This window comes from Theropithecus gelada, chromosome 9 (genome assembly GCF_003255815.1).
Source record: "Theropithecus gelada isolate Dixy chromosome 9, Tgel_1.0, whole genome shotgun sequence".
NCBI classification, from domain to species: domain Eukaryota; kingdom Metazoa; phylum Chordata; class Mammalia; order Primates; family Cercopithecidae; genus Theropithecus; species Theropithecus gelada.
This window is the reverse complement of record NC_037677.1, coordinates 16,899,176-16,918,617: the sequence shown is the minus strand read 5'-3', so window position 1 is coordinate 16,918,617 and position 19,442 is coordinate 16,899,176. Positions and strand designations below refer to the sequence as shown.

At 36.8% G+C, this 19,442-nt stretch overlaps 1 protein-coding gene across 1 annotated transcript in view; it reads left to right on the top strand.

Annotated features, from left to right (window-relative positions):
* Positions 1–14,882, top strand: part of CCDC7 (coiled-coil domain containing 7) — a 447,862-nt gene extending 432,980 nt beyond the window's left edge. Inside the window, exons 43-44 of the mRNA XM_025396487.1 lie at positions 1,701–1,933; positions 14,711–14,882. Of these exons, the coding sequence (XP_025252272.1) occupies positions 1,701–1,747 (47 nt within the window). The 3' untranslated portion in view covers positions 1,748–1,933; positions 14,711–14,882. The remainder of the gene's footprint in view (positions 1–1,700; positions 1,934–14,710) is intronic.
* Positions 14,883–19,442: the final 4,560 nt, after the last annotated feature.

The following is a 19,442-nucleotide window of genomic DNA, read 5'->3' as shown; positions in this document are numbered from 1 at the left end:
TCCTTTTTTATGGCTGCATAGTATTCTGTGGTGTATATGTGCCACATTTTCTTTATCCAGTCTATCATTGATGGGCATTTGGGTTGGTTCCAAGTCTTTGTTATTGTAAGTAGTGCTGTAATAAACATACATGTACCTGTGTCTTTGAAGTAGAATGATGGCTGCCAGGAACTGGGGATAGGAGATAAGAAATGAATGTTTAATGGGGAGAGTTTCAGTTTTGCAAGATAAAAAACATTCTGGAGGTAGATGGTAGTGATAGTTGCATAGCAGTGTGAATGGATTTAATGCGACTAAACTTGTACACTCAAAAATGGTTAAAATGGTAAATTTTATGTAATGTATGCTTTACTAAAAATTTTTAAATAATTTTAAAAATAAAAATAAACACAATATAGTTTTATCTTTAATGAGAATTATTTATATTTAGTAACAATAAACTTACTATTATTTCTATTTTAATTTCTTCTGTGAATTGCCTTTTATATTCTTTGCCCATTTTCCTGTTAGTTGTCTTTTTTGTTTCATAGAAGCTTTTTGTGTAATAGGGTTTTAAAAATATTTTGATTTTTCTATCAATTCATGTTTACAGAGAAACTGAAAGAATTCTAGAAGGGATTCCCGTCCCTTCTAGAATTTATTCAGTTTTATTCTGTCCTTTTTGCTTTATAATGTTCTTTATCTTCATATGTATATGTCTGTATTATAAACATTAGGTACATATATTTATAAACATTATAAATGTTTAATACATAAAATATTATTTTTTCTGAACTGTAGAGGGATAACTTGGAGACATAATGTCTCTTTACCCATGAAACTTTAGTATTTCTTAAGAAATGATAATATATCATCACAACACAATTATCAAAAATAGGAAATTTAACATTGACTCAACTTATCATCTACTCCATAATTCATATTCAAGTTACATTTGTCATAATAATGTCCTTTATAGATTTTTTTTGGACTAAGATTGAATCTAGGACCATGCACTAAATTTGTGGTGTTTTTTTAGTATCTCTTAATCTGGAATAGTTAATTTATATTTCTTTTTGTGTCTTGACCTTCATATTTTTAACACCAGTTAGTTTGTAGAATATTTTTTCAATTTGGTTTTATCTGAAGTTTTCTCATGGTTACTTTCAGGTTAAGTTATACATCTTTGGGAGGAGTATTCCAGATGTAATGTTGTGTCCTTCTCAATGGATAATATTGTTTCAAAATATTGTGATGGCAATTTTGATCATTAGATTGTAATGGTGTCTATTATGTTTCTTTCTCTACTGTAAAGTACATTTTTTAACTTTTGTAAGTAATAGGTAATTTGGGGCAGATACTTAGAGACCATGTGAATAGTCTTTAAGAGTGAGACTATTCTAAAGGTGAGACTGTCTATGGGTGAGTTTATCTATGGGTGAGTTTCTCATAAACTCACCCATTAATTTTTTTAAAAATCTATTGCAATTTTCTAATATGATCATGCTTTTTACCTTTATCAGCTGCCATTCTATTTCTTAAAAATAGCTTTTCCTTTTTCCTCCCTCTGCTTTCTTCTCCCTTTCTTCTCTCCTTTCCTCACCACTACCTCCTCTTCTTCCTTCTTTTTCTTCCTTCCTTCTGCTCATATACAATAAAAATTATATCAACTAAAGTAAAATTAAACTTTCTTTCAATTAACACATAACTTTTCTTTAAAGTGTTACATGCTGCTGCCCGAAAATCTGTACCACACCCATACTTTTGAGAATAAAGGAAATTCTGAGCAAGATAAGCAACATGACAAATTTGGAAATGCAGGAAAGGAAACTGCAAGTATAGAAGCCTTTTGAAAATAACACTGACTCGTGTGGATGGTGCTTATTGAAAAACAGCTGGAAATATAGTGGATAAACAGGGTAGGCCCAGATCATAGAAGCCTGACAAGGCAGTGGTGAGTTTGAAAGTTTCAAATTACTTTATTACTTTTCTTTTCAATTTAAAAAAGTTATGCAATTATCTTTTAAATCACAAATAATAAAAATACTCACCCTATTCAAAATATTAATTTTTTTGAACAATGCATAACCAACTTAGAAAAAGAAAAAGATGTAAAAAATATATGACAATAACCTGATATGTGTTAAAGCATATTCTGTAGAATTTGTAGTGGCACAAAATACAACTGCTAATAATTTTAAAGATGTGATTCTTACCAATCAAATGTTTTATAACACTAAAATATTATTTGTAGCTGCATTTTTACTATCCCCTGAAGAGCATAAATATTATTGGCTACAAAACTGTCCTAAACCCAATCTGGGTTATCACTGACATAGATATTTAGACTTGCAGAATATTCTTTTATGCATTAAATTTTCCTATTTTTCCCCAGCAAGAATCAGAGGAATGAGGAGTAATATTAATCTAAATATTCTAGAGTTATGTTTCTGCCAAAAATAATAAAGAAAATTGGATTTCTACTCAAACAAAATAAAGTGAAATAAAATGACTGAAATAGTTTCCATCCTTTATAATCTCCCATTTTAAAGATATTATTTACATTTTATATAGTAACAAAAAATGAACAATTTATATGGTAAGAAAAACTCATGAATTCAGCATAATGAAACTGTCAAGAGAAAATAAAGGAGGAATTATTCCCTAATGATCACTTATTCTCTAAAACTGTGAAAGATCCCAGAGGTAACATGAATGTGAACTATATTAATAACTCTGGTGAGGGTTTGGGAGAGAATATATGCAGAAATGAATAGCAGAATTGTTACTGCAAGTTGCCGATAATTGAGGTACGAATGAAGTGGATTTTATGTTTCTTTCTATAATTATTTTTCCAACGTACATTTTAGTTTAGTATAGAAGACTACCTGCAATGGATGGTGATTATTAGGGTTATCTAAACTAGATCCAATCCAGCTTCTCAGTTTGCCCCTATGAACTACCCGGGTAACAATACCAGCTGTATCTTAATTCCCATTAGTTAAGTCTGGGATTCAGCAGGCTTTTCTATAAAACATTGAAGAAATTTTATTTTGACTGAAGCACTGCCTTTATAGAATACTTATTTGATTAAATGAGGTAATGTATTTTCTAAATCAGTACTTTTCAAGCCTAAATACAAAAGAGAATTCACCTGGGGCTTTTAAAACCTACCAATTTTCTGCCTCGCATCCCCAGACCAATTAAACCAGATTTTCTGTGTGATTCTAATACGCAGCCAGAGTTGAGTACCATGGAGCTTATTGTTTGAAGAGGATACAAGGGAAATAAACTAATGCCCAAGCCCATATGCAAATATTTGCAGTTGATTTTTTTTTTTTTTTTAAATCCAGGTCCTGTACCTACTGGTAGAGGAGACCCAGTTAATAGATTCAAGCTATCTTGGCTTCATTTAAATATTCCTCCTCCCAGACCCTCTTTTTCATGGCAATTATGACTCCTCTTGGCAGCACTTTTCAGTAGAATGTTTTGTGATATAAAAATGTTCCACACCTGTGCCCTACAGTATGGGAGGTATGAGTCATATGTGGTTCTTGGGCTCTTTATATGTGGCTAGTGTGACCGGGAATCTAGATTTTTAATTTTACATATATTTGTTAGTTTAAACGTAAATAATCCTTTGTGGCTTCTGGCTCCCATATTGAACTATGCAACTCCAGAATTACCAGAGATCCAATAGCCACTAGGACCTGGGAAGACAGTGAGCTATTCAGAGGGATATACAGGAAATCTTCCTGATGTTATTAGCAGAAATAGCTAAATATAGCTCCCTGGAGAAGTAGAAGCAGGAATAGTCTTTCAACTGAGCTTTGGGGTAAAATGTAATACTTTTCCAGGATAGCAGGATAACCCTTAATATTGAGCAGGGGATGCCAGTTTCAACCAATAACTCTAATTAGTGCAAATTAGGCCAGAATCAGGGCAAATGTGAATATGGTCTAGGGTCTTTGGAAGACTGTGGCTGCCATCAAAGATAAGGCTAGTCCCAGATTATGAGGTAGTCAGATCTAAGAATGAATACTTAATGAACCCTGGAAATTCAAAAATTCCTTTGGTTCTATTGTGAGAAACCCAATAGCTGACAACCTGTTGGAGATCATATGAATGCTTTAAATAAACTGAATGACAACAGGGAGTATTTCTCTAGTCTTTTGAATGTATTTTTCTTTTGATTGATCTAATGATGGTGCTGCTAAAGACAAATCTGAACTGCTGAAGCCAAAAATTAATGGGAAGTCTGTTTTGGTATATAAATTAGGATATTATCTTTATCAACAAGCACTGTCCAGAAAGAAAGCAGTGGAAGAATAGTATTTTATTCATAAAATCTATGGGGCCATTCATGCTGTTAAGGCCATTCAAATTGGCAACGGTCCCTCTCACAAACCATTCTTTACTTGTCGCTCTGTTTTTTTAAACTTATTTTAAGTTCTGGGATACATGTGTAGGACGTGCAGGTTTGTTACATAGGTAAACGTGTGCCATGGTGGTTTGCTGCACCCATCAACCTTATCCTCATCCTTATCCTTTTAAAATTTTTATTATCATCTAAGCTTAATATAAATATATATGTTTGAAATAGTAATAAAAAATGAACAATTGAATTGCATCCGTAGCAAGACAACCTTCCTCATACATTAAAGAGGTGTTCAGAAAATTCCTTACAGTATCTGCTAAATAAACATGTTTCGCAGCTTAGCAAATATCATATGATTGCAGCATCCATGATTTGAAGTAAAACAGCATTTGCTTTCTTCTGCTGGAGGTCATTGTTCAGGGCGATGTGCATGTTCTTAGACCTACAGCCTTAAGGAAGGGCTTGGGGGTGGCTCAGTGCGTGGCCCCAGTTGTCTCCTTTGAGTTCTTCTTGATCTAATGGAGGCTCAGCAAGGACTGCTGGTTAGAAGGTACATTAACAGACTTTGGAATGAGGATAATACCTTAATACCTAGGTATTAAGCCTCGCATGCATTAGCTATTTTTCCTGATGCTCTCCCTCCTCCACCCCCCATAGGCCCAAGTGTGTGTTGTTGCCCTTCCTGTGGTCCATGAGTTCTCATTGTTCAGCTCTCACTTATAAGTGAGAACCTGTGGTGATTGGTTTTCTGTTCCTGCGTTAGTTTGCTGAGGATAATGGCTTCCAGCTCCATCCATGTCCCCGCAAACGACATGATCTCATTCCTTTTTATGGCTACATAGTATTCCATGGTGTATATGTACATTTTCTTTCTCCAGCCTATCATTGATGGGCATTTGGGTTGATTCCATGTCTTTGCTATTATAAATAGTGCTGAAATGAACATACATGTGCATGTATATTTATAATAGAATGATTTACATTCCTTTGGGTATATACCCAGTAATGGGATTGCTGGGTCAAATGGTATTTCTGGTTCTAGATCTTTGAGGAATGGCCATACTGTCTTCCACAATGGTTGAACTAATTTACACTCCCACCAACAGTATAAAAGCGTTCCTATTTCTCCATAGCATCTCCAGCATCTGTTGTTTCTTGACATTTTAATAATCACCATTCTGACTGGTGTGAGATGGTATCTCATTGTGGGTTTGATTTGCATTTCTCCAATGATTAGTGATGTGGAGCTTTTCTTCATATGTTTGTTGGCTGCATAAATGTCTTCTTTTGAGAAGTGTCTGTTCATGTCTTTTGCCTGCTTTTTAATGGGGTTGTTTTTTTTTTCTTTAAATTTGTTTAAGTTCCTTGTAGATTCTGTGTATTAGACATTTGTCAGATGGATAGATGGCAAAAATTTTCTGCCATTCTGTAGATTGTCTGTTCACTCTGATAATAGTTTCCTTTGCTGTGCAGAAGCTCTTTAGTTTAATTAGATCTCATTTATCAATTTTTGCTTTTGTTGCAATTGCTTTTGACATTTTCATCAGGAAATCTTTGCCCATGCCTATATCATGAATGGTATTGCCTAGATTTTCTTCTAGCATTTGCATAGTTTTGGGTTTTACATCTAAGTCTTTAATCCATCTTGAGTTAATTTTTGTATAAGGTGCAAGGAAGGAGTCCCACTTCAATTTTCTGCATATGGCTAGCCAGTCATCATAGCACCATTTATTAAACAGGGCATCCTTTCCCCATTGCTTGTTTTTGTCAGGTTTGCTGAAGATTAGATGGCTGTAGATGTGCAGTCTTAGTTCTGAGCTCTCTATTCTATTCCATTTGTCTATGTGTCTATTTTTGTACCAATACCAGCTGTTTTGGTTAAGGCTACACTATCTCTAATTTAAATCAAATTGTTAGTGTCCTAAACATTCAGGAGATCAGATATCAACAGAAGTGACTAGTAAGATAATGTTACCATTTGATGCCATAGTACTTTTTTAGAGACAAAAATCCCATTTTATTTTTCAAGAACATGTGATTACTTTTGGGGAGGGTTTGAGGAACTTCTTTTCTCCCTTTATAAGTTGGTGGCTAACATTTTGCACAGGGGCTATGATTCCAGGTGCAGAGACAAAAGGTATGTTCACTGGGGAGTTCCTAGGTACCAGTTGATTATAGAGTTATAGTTATGATGCAGGGGCAACTGCCCTACTTCTGATTTTAAAAACGGTTCTCAATATGTTGTGTTCTTATCTAAGTCAATGAGCGCTGGGGTGGCAAATAAAATTAAATTTTTAATATGTTGTGGGCATTAATTATAACTTATAGGATATTAATTTTCAACAAAATTATTGAGCCATTGGGCCAAGGAATAAGTGGTGTTGATCACTAAAATTGAGGGAACTCATAACTTTTAACTGAGTGAGATCTTCGTGCACGAAGCCTGAAACTTTCATTTATCATTGTTTAAATCTAAAGGCAGGAACTCCCACTCAGCGTTTCACTGAGACAAAGACTGCAGTCTCTGAATTCACAGATTCAAACTTAGAGAAGGTTTTTTGATTGTTGTCTTTTTTTTTTTTTTGATCTTATTTTTTATTAGTGGTTAGAGAATCTGATCATTTACATTATAAGAAACACATGAAAATCTAGAAAACATTTTACATTTTGTTAGATTTACAAACAGCATGTTTTCACTTTCATTCTAAAGCTAATTATTGATATCAGAAATTTGTATCTTACCTAGATCATTGGTTAATAAGACAGATTTTTAATTTACAAACTTTGATTCTTCATATAGCAATCTGATTGAACCAATACATTTTTTAAAAATTTATCAGTTAATTGAGGTATAACGTGAATTAAACACACATAGACTTGAAAATAAAGCATAAATCGAAATGCATGGAAAGATGTACCTGTGATTGGTTCTTAGGAAATTAATAATAAAGGTTAACATTTGTTGAACTCTTACCAAGTACAACATGCAGTTATGATATGCATTACTTCTTTTAATATTCACAATAATTTTATAATTAAGTACCCTTGCTATTTTATTTTATTTTATTTTTTTATTTTTTTATTTTTTTTAATTTATTTATTATTATTATACTTTAAGTTGTAGGGTACATGTGCATAACGTGCAGGTTTGTTACATATGTATACTTGTGCCATGTTGGTCTGCTGCACACATCAACTCGTCATCTACATCAGGTATAACTCCCAATGCAATACCTCCCCCCTCCCCCCTCCCCATGATAGGCCCCGGTGTGTGATGTTCCCCTTCCTGAGTCCAAGTGATCTCATTGTTCAGTTCCCACCTATGAGTGAGAACATGCGGTGTTTGGTTTTCTGTTCTTGTGATAGTTTGCTAAGAATGATGGTTTCCAGCTGCATCCATGTCCCTACAAAGGACGCAAACTCATCCTTTTTTATGGCTGCATAGTATTCCATGGTGTATATGTGCCACATTTTCTTAATCCAATCTGTCACTGATGGACATTTGGGTTGATTCCAAGTCTTTGCTATTGTGAATAGTGCTGCAATAAACATACGTGTGCATGTGTCTTTATAGCAGCATAATTTATAATCCTTTGGGTATATCCCCAGTAATGGGATGGCTGGGTCATATGGTACATCTAGTTCTAGATCCTTGAGGAATCGCCATACTGTTTTCCATAATGGTTGAACTAGTTTACAATCCCACCAACAGTGTAAAAGTGTTCCTATTTCTCCACATCCTCTCCAGCACCTGTTGTTTCCTGACTTTTGAATGATCGCCATTCTAACTGGTGTGAGATGGTATCTCATTGTGGTTTTGATTTGCATTTCTCTGATGGCCAGTGATGATGAGCATTTTTTCATATGTCTGTTGGCTATATGAATGTCTTCTTTTGAGAAATGTCTGTTCATATCCTTTGCCCACTTTTTGATGGGGTTGTTTGTTTTATTCTTGTAAATTTGTTTGAGTTCTTTGTAGGTTCTGGATATTAGCCCTTTGTCAGATGAGTAGATTGCAAAAATTTTTTCCCATTCTGTAGGTTGCCTGTTCACTCTGATGGTAGTTTCTTTTGCTGTGCAGAAGCTCTTTAGTTTAATTAGATCCCATTTGTCAATTTTAGCTTTTGCTGCCGTTGCTTTTGGTGTTTTAGACATGAAGTCTTTGCCCATGCCTATGTCCTGAATGGTACTACCTAGGTTTTCCTCTAGGATTTTTATGGTATTAGGTCTAACATTTAAGTCTCTAATCCATCTTGAATTAATTTTCGTATAAGGAGTAAGGAAAGGATCCAGTTTCAGCTTTCTACTTATGGCTAGCCAATTTTCCCAGCACCATTTATTAAATAGGGAATCCTTTCCCCATTTCTTGTTTTTCTCAGGTTTGTCAAAGATCAGATGGCTGTAGATGTGTGGTATTATTTCTGAGAGCTCTGTTCTGTTCCATTGGTCTATATCTCTGTTTTGGTACCAGTACCATGCTGTTTTGGTTACTGTAGCCTTGTAGTATAGTTTGAAGTCAGGTAGCGTGATGCCTCCAGCTTTGTTCTTTTGACTTAGGATTGTCTTGGAGATGCGGGCTCTTTTTTGGTTCCATATGAACTTTAAAGCAGTTTTTTCCAATTCTGTGAAGAAACTCATTGGTAGCTTGATGGGGATGGCATTGAATCTATAAATTACCTTGGGCAGTATGGCCATTTTCACGATATTGATTCTTCCTATCCATGAGCATGGTATGTTCTTCCATTTGTTTGTGTCCTCTTTTATTTCAGTGAGCAGTGGTTTGTAGTTCTCCTTGAAGAGGTCCTTTACATCCCTTGTAAGTTGGATTCCTAGGTATTTTATTCTCTTTGAAGCAATTGTGAATGGAAGTTCATTCATGATTTGGCTCTCTGTTTGTCTGTTACTGGTGTATAAGAATGCTTGTGATTTTTGCACATTAATTTTGTATCCTGAGACTTTGCTGAAGTTGCTTATCAGCTTAAGAAGATTTTGGGCTGAGACAATGGGGTTTTCTAAATATACAATCATGTCATCTGCAAACAGGGACAATTTGACTTCTTCTTTTCCTAACTGAATACCCCTGATTTCTTTCTCTTGCCTAATTGCCCTAGCCAGAACTTCCAACACTATGTTGAATAGGAGTGGTGAGAGAGGGCATCCCTGTCTTGTGCCAGTTTTCAAAGGGAATTTTTCCAGTTTTTGCCCATTCAGTATGATATTGGCTGTGGGTTTGTCATAAATAGCTCTTATTATTTTGAGGTACGTTCCATCAATACCGAATTTATTGAGCGTTTTTAGCATGAAGGGCTGTTGAATTTTGTCAAAAGCCTTTTCTGCATCTATTGAAATAATCATGTGGTTCTTGTCTTTGGTTCTGTTTATATGCTGGATTATGTTTATTGATTTGCGAATGTTGAACCAGCCTTGCATCCCAGGGATGAAGCCCACTTGATCATGGTGGATAAGCTTTTTGATGTGTTGTTGAATCCGGTTTACCAGTATTTTATTGAGGATTTTTGCATCGATGTTCATCAGGGATATTGGTCTAAAATTCTCTTTTTTTGTTGTGTCTCTGCCAGGCTTTGGTATCAGGATGATGTTGGCCTCATAAAATGAGTTAGGGAGGATTCCCTCTTTTTCTATTGATTGGAATAGTTTCAGAAGGAATGGTACCAACTCCTCCTTATACCTCTGGTAGAATTCAGCTCTGAATCCATCTGGTCCTGGACTTTTTTTAGTTGGTAGGCTATTAATTATTGCCTCAATTTCAGAGCCTACTATTGGTCTATTCAGGGATTCAACTTCTTCCTGGTTTAGTCTTGGAAGAGTGTAAGTGTCCAGGAAATTATCCATTTCTTCTAGGTTTTCCAGTTTATTTGCGTAGAGGTGTTTATAGTATTCTCTGATGGTAGTTTGTATTTCTGTGGGGTCGGTGGTGATATCCCCTTTATCATTTTTAATTGCGTCGATTTGATTCTTCTCTCTTTTCTTCTTTATTAGTCTTGCTAGTGGTCTGTCAATTTTGTTGATCTTTTCAAAAAACCAACTCCTGGATTCATTGATTTTTTGGAGGGTTTTTTGTGTCTCTATCTCCTTCAGTTCTGCTCTGATCTTAGTTATTTCTAGCCTTCTGCTAGCTTTTGAATGTGTTTGCTCTTGCTTCTCTAGTTCTTTTAATTGCGATGTTAGAGTGTCAATTTTTGATCTTTCCTGCTTTCTCTTGTGGGCATTTAGTGCTATAAATTTCCCTCTACACACTGCTTTAAATGTGTCCCAGAGATTCTGGTATGTTGTATCTTTGTTCTCATTGGTTTCAAAGAACATCTTTATTTCTGCCTTCATTTCATTATGTACCCAGTAGTCATTCAGGAGCAGGTTGTTCAGTTTCCATGTAGTTGAGCGGTTTTGATTGACTTTCTTAGTCCTGAGTTCTAGTTTGATTGCACTGTGGTCTGAGAGACAGTTTGTTATAATTTCTGTTCTTGTACATTTGCTGAGGAGTGCTTTACTTCCAATTATATGGTCAATTTTGGAGTAAGTACGATGTGGTGCTGAGAAGAATGTATATTCTGTTGATTTGGGGTGGAGAGTTCTATAGATGTCTATTAGGTCTGCTTGCTGCAGAGATGAGTTCAATTCCTGGATATCCTTGTTAACTTTCTGTCTCGTTGATCTGTCTAATGTTGACAGTGGAGTGTTGAAGTCTCCCATTATTATTGTATGGGAGTCAAAGTCTCTTTGTAAGTCTCTAAGGACTTGCTTTATGAATCTGGGTGCTCCTGTATTGGGTGCATATATATTTAGGATAGTTAGCTCTTCCTGTTGAATTGATCCCTTTACCATTATGTAATGGCCTTCTTTGTCTCTTTTGATCTTTGATGGTTTAAAGTCTGTTTTATCAGAGACTAGGATCGCAACCCCTGCTTTTTTTTGTTCTCCATTTGCTTGGTAAATCTTCCTCCATCCCTTTATTTTGAGCCTATGTATGTCTCTGCGTGTGAGATGGGTCTCCTGAATACAGCAGACTGATGGGTCTTGACTCTTTATCCAGTTTGCCAGTCTGTGTCTTTTCATTGGAGCATTTAGTCCATTTACATTTAAGGTTAAGATTGTTATGTGTGAACTTGATCCTGCCATTATGATATTAACTGGTTATTTTGCTCGTTAGTTGATGCAGTTTCTTCCTAGCCTCGATGGTCTTTACATTTTGGCATGTTTTTGCAATGGCTGGTACCGGTTGTTCCTTTCCATGTTGAGTGCTTCCTTCAGGGTCTCTTGTAAGGCAGGCCTAGTGGTGACAAAATCTCTAAGCATTTGCTTATCTGTAAAGGATTTTATTTCTCCTTCACTTATGAAACTTAGTTTGGCTGGATATGAAATTCTGGGTTTAAAATTCTTTTCTTTAAGAATGTTGAATATTGGCCCCCACTCTCTTCTGGCTTGTAGAGTTTCTGCTGAGAGATCTGCTGTGAGTCTGATGGGCTTCCCTTTGTGGGTAACCCGACCTTTCTCTCTGGCTGCCCTTAAGATTTTTTCCTTCATTTCAACTTTGGTGAATCTGGCAATTATGTGTCTTGCAGTTGCTCTTCTCGAGGAGTATCTTTGTGGCGTTCTCTGTATTTCCTGGATTTGAATGTTGGCCTGCCCTACTAGGTTGGGGAAGTTCTCCTGGATGATATCCTGAAGAGTGTTTTCCAACTTGGTTCCATTTTCTCCCTCACTTTCAGGCACCCCAATCAGACGTAGATTTGGTCTTTTTACATAATCCCATACTTCTTGCAGGCTTTGTTCGTTTCTTTTTCTTCTTTTTTCTTTTGGTTTCTCTTCTCGCTTCATTTCATTCATTTGATCCTCAATCGCTGATACTCTTTCTTCCAGTTGATCGAGTCGGTTACTGAAGCTTGTGCATTTGTCACGTATTTCTCGTGTCATGGTTTTCATCTCTTTCATTTCGTTTATGACCTTCTCTGCATTAATTACTCTAGCCGTCAATTCTTCCACTTTTTTTCAAGATTTTTAGTTTCTTTGCGCTGGGTACGTAATTCCTCCTGTAGCTCTGAGAAATTTGATGGACTGAAGCCTTCTTCTCTCATCTCGTCAAAGTCATTCTCCGTCCAGCTTTGATCCGTTGCTGGCGATGAGCTGCGCTCCTTTGCCGGGGGAGATGTGCTCTTATTTTTTGAATTTCCAGCTTTTCTGCCCTGCTTTTTCCCCATCTTTGTGGTTTTATCTGCCTCTGGTCTTTGATGATGGTGATGTACTGATGGGGTTTTGGTGTAGGTGTCCTTCCTGTTTGATAGTTTTCCTTCTAACAGTCAGGACCCTCAGCTGTAGGTCTATTGGAGATTGCTTGAGGTCCACTCCAGACCCTGTTTGCCTGGGTATCAGCAGCAGAGGCTGCAGAAGATAGAATATTTCTGAACAGTGAGTGTACCTGTCTGATTCTTGCTTTGGAAGCTTCCTCTCAGGGGTGTACTCCACCCTGTGAGGTGTGGGGTGTCAGACTGCCCCTAGTGGGGGATGTCTCCCAGTTAGGCTACTCAGGGGTCAGGGACCCACTTGAGCAGGCAGTCTGTCCCTTCTCAGATCTCAACCTCCGTGTTGGGAGATCCACTGCTCTCTTCAAAGCTGTCAGACAGAGTCGTTTGCGTCTGCAGAGGTTTCTGCTGCTTTTTTGTTGTTGTTGTTGTTGTTGTGTAGCTGTGCGCTGTCCCCAGAGGTGGAGTCTACAGAGACCGGCAGGTTTCCTTGAGCTGCTGTGAGCTCCACCCAGTTGGAGCTTCCCAGCAGCTTTGTTTACCTACTTAAGCCTCAGCAATGGCGGGCGCCCCTCCCCCAGCCTGGCTGCTGCCTTGCCGGTAGATCACAGACTGCTGTGCTAGCAATGAGGGAGGCTCCGTGGGCGTGGGACCCTCCCGGCCAGGTGTGGGATATGATCTCCTGGTGTGCCTGTTTGCTTAAAGCGCAATATTGGGGTGGGAGTTACCCGATTTTACAGGTGTTGTGTGTCTCAGTTCCCCTGGCTAGGAAAAGGGATTCCCTTCCCCCTTGCGCTTCCCAGGTGAGGCGATGCCTCGCCCTGCTTCAGCTCTCGCTGGTCGGGCTGCAGCAGCTGACCAGCACCGATCGTCCGGCACTCCCCAGTGAGATGAACCCAGTACCTCAGTTGAAAATGCAGAAATCACCGGTCTTCTGTGTCCCTGGCGCTGGGAGTTGGAGACTGGAGCTGTTCCTATTCGGCCATCTTGCTCCGCCCCCCCCCCCCCCCCCCGATTGTTGTCTTTTCCTAACCCTTTTATCACCTTCCTAGACAGCCAGTCATGTACCAAAATTGCAGATGGTAAGCTTACAGGATGGGTGCTCATGGTCAACATGTCTTTACCCACTCCTTATACCCCACAATTAGAGGCATAATTTGCTTGCAAAGAGCACAGAATTCTCAAACCCTTCAGTCTGAGCAGAGGTCACAGTGGTAAAAGGTATGTGTGGATACAGTCTCACCTGTGAGATCTCATCTCATAGTTAAGCCTATCAGTTTGGAGCACACATTCATCATTGAGGATCAATGACACAAGTTTATGTCCTTGCTTAAGGACATAAAGCTCATAAGTAACAGATAAAGGATGTGTAACGAGACGAGTGGACTCTACAGACAATGAGTTTAACCTCTAGCATATACTCCATCACAAGGACAAAGTCCATAAGAGCCAGTCTCATAATGTTGTTAAATTTTTGACACTTGATAAACATGGTAAGGAAGACTTTATTAAAGACCATTGCAATAGAAGAGGGAAACTCAACTCCACAACAAAGAAAGCTAAGAATTTGTAGACAAAGAGCAGAGTGAAGGGGTCAGCAGATGGAAAATTATTAAGAGGAGACATCAAGTGTATAGGGATTCTCGCTTAACTGGCCTAACAAGATTCTTCTTAGAGGCATATTAAGGACTTAGACATTAAGGGCAAGGGATGAGAAACTTGGTTAGATATCAAGCATGGGAGATTCTCACTAAACTGACTTAGCAGGATTTTTTGCTTAAGGCAGGCCAAGGCCAAGGCCAAGGCCAAGGATGAGGCCTAGTTGAGAAGAGGGCTTAGAGAAGCCTAACTAAAATTTGAACAAGGAGGGAGTCATTGTCAATGTTCAGCTAAAAAGAATATTTTAGCATTGAAAGATCATTGACTTTTGAAAAGAGTTCTAGATAATATTTTGAAAAATGCCTTTCAATTAGTGGAAAATATGCCTCAACATCAAGACATGTACAAGACTGAACATTTCAGAAAGGTTTGTATGTGTGTATATTAGAAGTTGAATTACATAAAAAATTACAATTACTTGTTGGTTTATTTTCAGAACGTCTCTTTACCATATGGAACAATTTTGAACTTCTAAGATCAAGCCTTTCTGTGGCTGAGAGTAAGAAAGGAGCTCTGTGTTGAGGTTCCAGCTTGCTTCTATTCGCCAGTGTCCCTGTAGTGCTTTCTGGTGTGATGTAAAATCAATTAAACAAAACTTGTGCTCTGCATGTTTTGAAAATGTATGGTTCTTTAAGTGTCATATTATTTGCAAGTCTATTCTGTATGATCCTCTAATAGAGAAAAGTCACCTCCATACATTTCTTACACTTCCAGTTAAAGGAATTTAATTTTAAAAAGAGAATATCTTGCTTTACTTTTTTTCATATTAAAACTAGAAATGTATTGAAGAAATCAGAACAAAGTATTTATTTATATAACATTTATTAAACCTAGTGAGGCTACAAAGCAATTTACCAGATTTAGGTGAACTATGAAAGATATTGTTTATAAACTCAACTATGCTGTTTGGGAATGTTTTCATGAATATTAAGTTTAACTGATACTAGTTAAAATGATAATTACTTCACTAACACTAGTTAAGAGGAACATTGAAAAGTATTATGCGAAAAATTTCTTATAAATATTAAATGTTAGGAATCCAGTATCTTCATATTGTCTTATTTTCTCTTTTGGCCCTGAGACTGATGAATTTTCATTATAGTCACCATCATCTCTAATCATATGCCTCTTTTTATGTGACAATTTGTCTTATTTTTAGAATTTGTATCAGCTTCTAATATTTCTAAATAGCATTAATATTTTGGTTTCTTTCTTACTTGGGTAACCCAAATGAGTACGACAAAATGAAAGAACAGTATTATATATTTAATTAGATCTTATTCAGAATCCAAAAGTTATCACACCATTTCAAAACCTGCTTATATTGGTAGGCTACTGCTTCAGTGAAAAAAAACCAGTAAGTATTTCAATTTCTGTGTTTAATAGTTTAACTCTTTCACATGTTATTAGAGGAGCTCAATATATAATAGACAGTAGTTGTGGATCCCAGAGATAGATTCGAAATGGGTTCTTTGTCATATCCGTGGTAACTCTCAGGAGTACACAGACACATTTTAAAGAAAAACAGATATATTCTCCATGAAGATAGTAAGTTAGTCTTGAAAAATGAGAGGCTTTAATTTGAGACTTAAGTAAAGGGTAACAGTTTATCCCATTTCACCTACCTCTGTTCCATATATTTCTTTAAGCAACTCTAGAGCTCAGTTTGCTTTATAACAAATCATATATGATGTATAATTTTCTACTTCCTGTAGGATTCTTTTTACAACTTAATATTTGAAAGATGATCATTCAGCCTCTACTTAATTATATATCTGGTTACAGAGATCTTACTCTCTCAATTGTAGGAAGTCTCTCACTGTTAGAAATGGTTCATAACATTGAGGTTAATTCTGCCATCGTATAAGTTATACACAGTGATGAAGCTAGAATGAAACTTTAAAACATTTTAAAGGAGATTAAATGAGATAATAAAAGTGTAGCCTTTGCATCAATGCTTGGCACCAAAAACATTATCTGTTTATTTTCAACAGATCCATTGAAAATGCTTTATGAGAATGATCTCTACGGCTGTGAAGATTAAATAGTATATTTGAAAGTGGTGTTGCAGAGTGGGATCATTAAGGAAAGTTCTACTTAGACTCAAGAGACAGAATAGAGATATATCCTATTCCATTACAGAACATATTCCTAATATTATATCAATACTCTGCTTAATTAAGAATAATCCTCAAATGTTTTAACAACATAATATTGACTGCAAAATTGAAATCACATGAGAAACTATAATATTCAAAACAAAAACCCTCTATGTAAATACTGAACTCTAGTCATTAAATTTGTTTCTTGTAGGAGTCCAGGTTAACAATTCTGAAAACACTTTATGTATATACTGAGGTTGAATAAGTAAGTTAAAGGTATGATGAAGAGTGGGAGCAGGGTTTTACATGTTTGGAGTGTGAAATAGGTATAGATAAGCAAGATGGAAAACCTGGATTGAGCTCCAAGGTAATGGGCATGTGGAAAGTCTTTGAATTATTTTAGCAACTTGTCTGTACATTTAAGCTAATCAACCACAGAGCATTTGCAAAACAAAATGAGAAGATGAATAAGAAGCCCTAAATTTTAGATGTGGACAGAAGAACAGCTTCTGTTTTGAGGGTATATGTTGGATTTTATAATTTAACCATTGTACTGCCAGATTAGGTTTCCTATTTCCAAAGTGGGCAGAACACACTGTATTTGTCTCCTAGGGCAAGGATAATTGACCTAAAGGTCTTGGAAAAAGCATTATAACCACCAGTTATAAGATCAATTGGAGAGTAATTGTAAAAGTGCTATGAAGATATGAGGCACGTAAGAAACAATATAAAAAGGGTGGCCAAACAGCAGTTTTAAAACAAACTGAATTTATTGCTTACTGGCAAGGGAAGAATGCACCATACAGGTGTAACTTCAGAGAGTTGTTCAAAGCAGAAATTAAAGGGGTTAAAAGATATATAGAGAAAAACACCAAATAGGGCACGGTCCTGATTAATGGATGTGGATTATGAGCTGGGTTGTAAACTCTTATTTGCATCTGGTTACCTTTAGAGTTAGCACCACTACTATGGAGAAACAAGGTTTCAAATAGGTCTGGAAAGAAGAGAGAAAAGTTTCAGAGAGCCTAGGGTCATGCTTGTATACCCTTGCTCAAAGATTTCCAAGATTTTAATTTAACAGGCATCATTATCATGTACAGTCTTACTTAGAAGCAAGAAATAAAGCTAAGGAATTTATAGAGGTACTTTCCATTGATAAGATTTAAGGGAAAACTAGTAGTATTTGATAATAAACACTTTATACAAAGTTACAAGATTTACATTGGTTTTGAGGAATGACATAAAGAAGATGGAAGACTAGGAAGCTTCAGCCCTTGTTCCCTAATGGAAACATTAAATATATACATAGGAAATTTTATGGCATTTTCACTTGCCCTTACCCCACCAATGAGGCATGAGGCAGTTAGGAGTAAGCAGCCCAATTCCCAGTCTTCTCCCTCAAACCAGAAGAAGCAGAATAGAGAATATTTGTCACATTCAAACCTATTTGTGGGCTCCCACAGGGACTGGTTTCTGTCTTGTTGGACTCAGGGCTCAGTGTGGATCTTAAGCTGTGGAAACAGTGAAAGGCAGTGGTAGGCACCATGCCACATGGAAACTGCAGGGGGAAAGCAGATATATATATGTCTAGGCACAGAAATTATGGGCAGAAGGATATAATAGAACATGTGAGACCTAAAAAGAAGCTGGGGTGAGACTCTGGAAAATTAAGACATCTAAGCAGTCATCTATATGAGAGAAACTGGGGAGGAAAAGGCATAGTAAGGCCCCAGCAGGACACATTCCCAGAAAATACCCACGAAGACAAGCTGATCCCAAAACTCAGGGGCCTGCTAATTAGTGAAGATCTTCTATACCAGTCTTCAAAGACTGGGAGAGGCGTTTGTTTTTTCACATGCCCAGTTTTCAAATGAATACCACAAAGCATTTAAAACAAAAAACAAACAAACAAAAAAAACTATCATCCCTTCAAAAGAATGAAGTAAATTCCTACTAGCTTTCAGTATTGGACTCACTAGATGAAGACATTAAAGCAATTATCTGAAATATGCTCTAAGACCTAAAGTAAAACACAAAGAACTGACAAAAATAGGGAAAATGACATATGAACAAAATGCGTCATCAACAATGAGGCAGAAATTATTTAAAAGAATGAAATAAAGATTCTGTGAAGATGGAGAAGTAGGAAATACCAGAAATCCATCTCTCCACCTACACAGCAATTGTACTGGAAGAAGTTACCTGATGTTACTGTTTTTAACTTTGGAGTCCATTAGAAGGCTTTCAATTTCTAGGGGTCTACTTGATGGGGGAGGGTGGGAGGAGGGAGAGGGGCAGAAAAAATAACTATATGGTACTAGGCTTAATACCTGGTGAGGAAACAAACCCACATGTCACCTGTTTACCTGTGTCACAAAACTTCACCTGTACCCCCAAACCTAAAATAAAAGTTTAAAAAAAATCTCTTGGCTGGGTGCGGTGGCTCACGCCTGTAATCCTAGCACTTTGGGAGGCCAAGGCAAGTGGATTACCTGAGCTCAGGAGTTCAAGGCCAGCCTGGCCAACATGATGAAAGCCCATCTCTACTAAAATACAAAAAATTAGCTGGATGTGGCAGTGTGCACCTGTAATCCCAGCTACTCGGGAGGTTGAGGCAGGAGAATTGCTTGAACCCAGGAGGCAGAGGTTGCAGTGAGTCGAGATCACGGTACTGCACTCTAGCCTGGGCGACAGAGCAAGACTCCATCTCCAAAAAAAAAAAAAAAAAAATCTTTTCTCTAAACATTCCTTTCACTTTATCCCCCAAATAAATCTCCCTTTGCATAACATTTTCACCAAATACTCAGGCCAAAAACTGGCACTTTAACTTATGACTTAGAACTGTTGGGAATAAAACTCCAGAAAAAAAATTGCTATTGAGTACTGAATGTCTTTATTGATAAACTAAATATATTTTTAAAGCATAATACAATAATTATGTAGATGGTAAAATATAAATTGTTCACTTAGGAGATTAATACATAAATCATATTTACAGATCATTGATTTGAGAAATACAGTTTGATGACATTGCAATTTGAGCTAAAGATGAGGTGCTCAAGTATG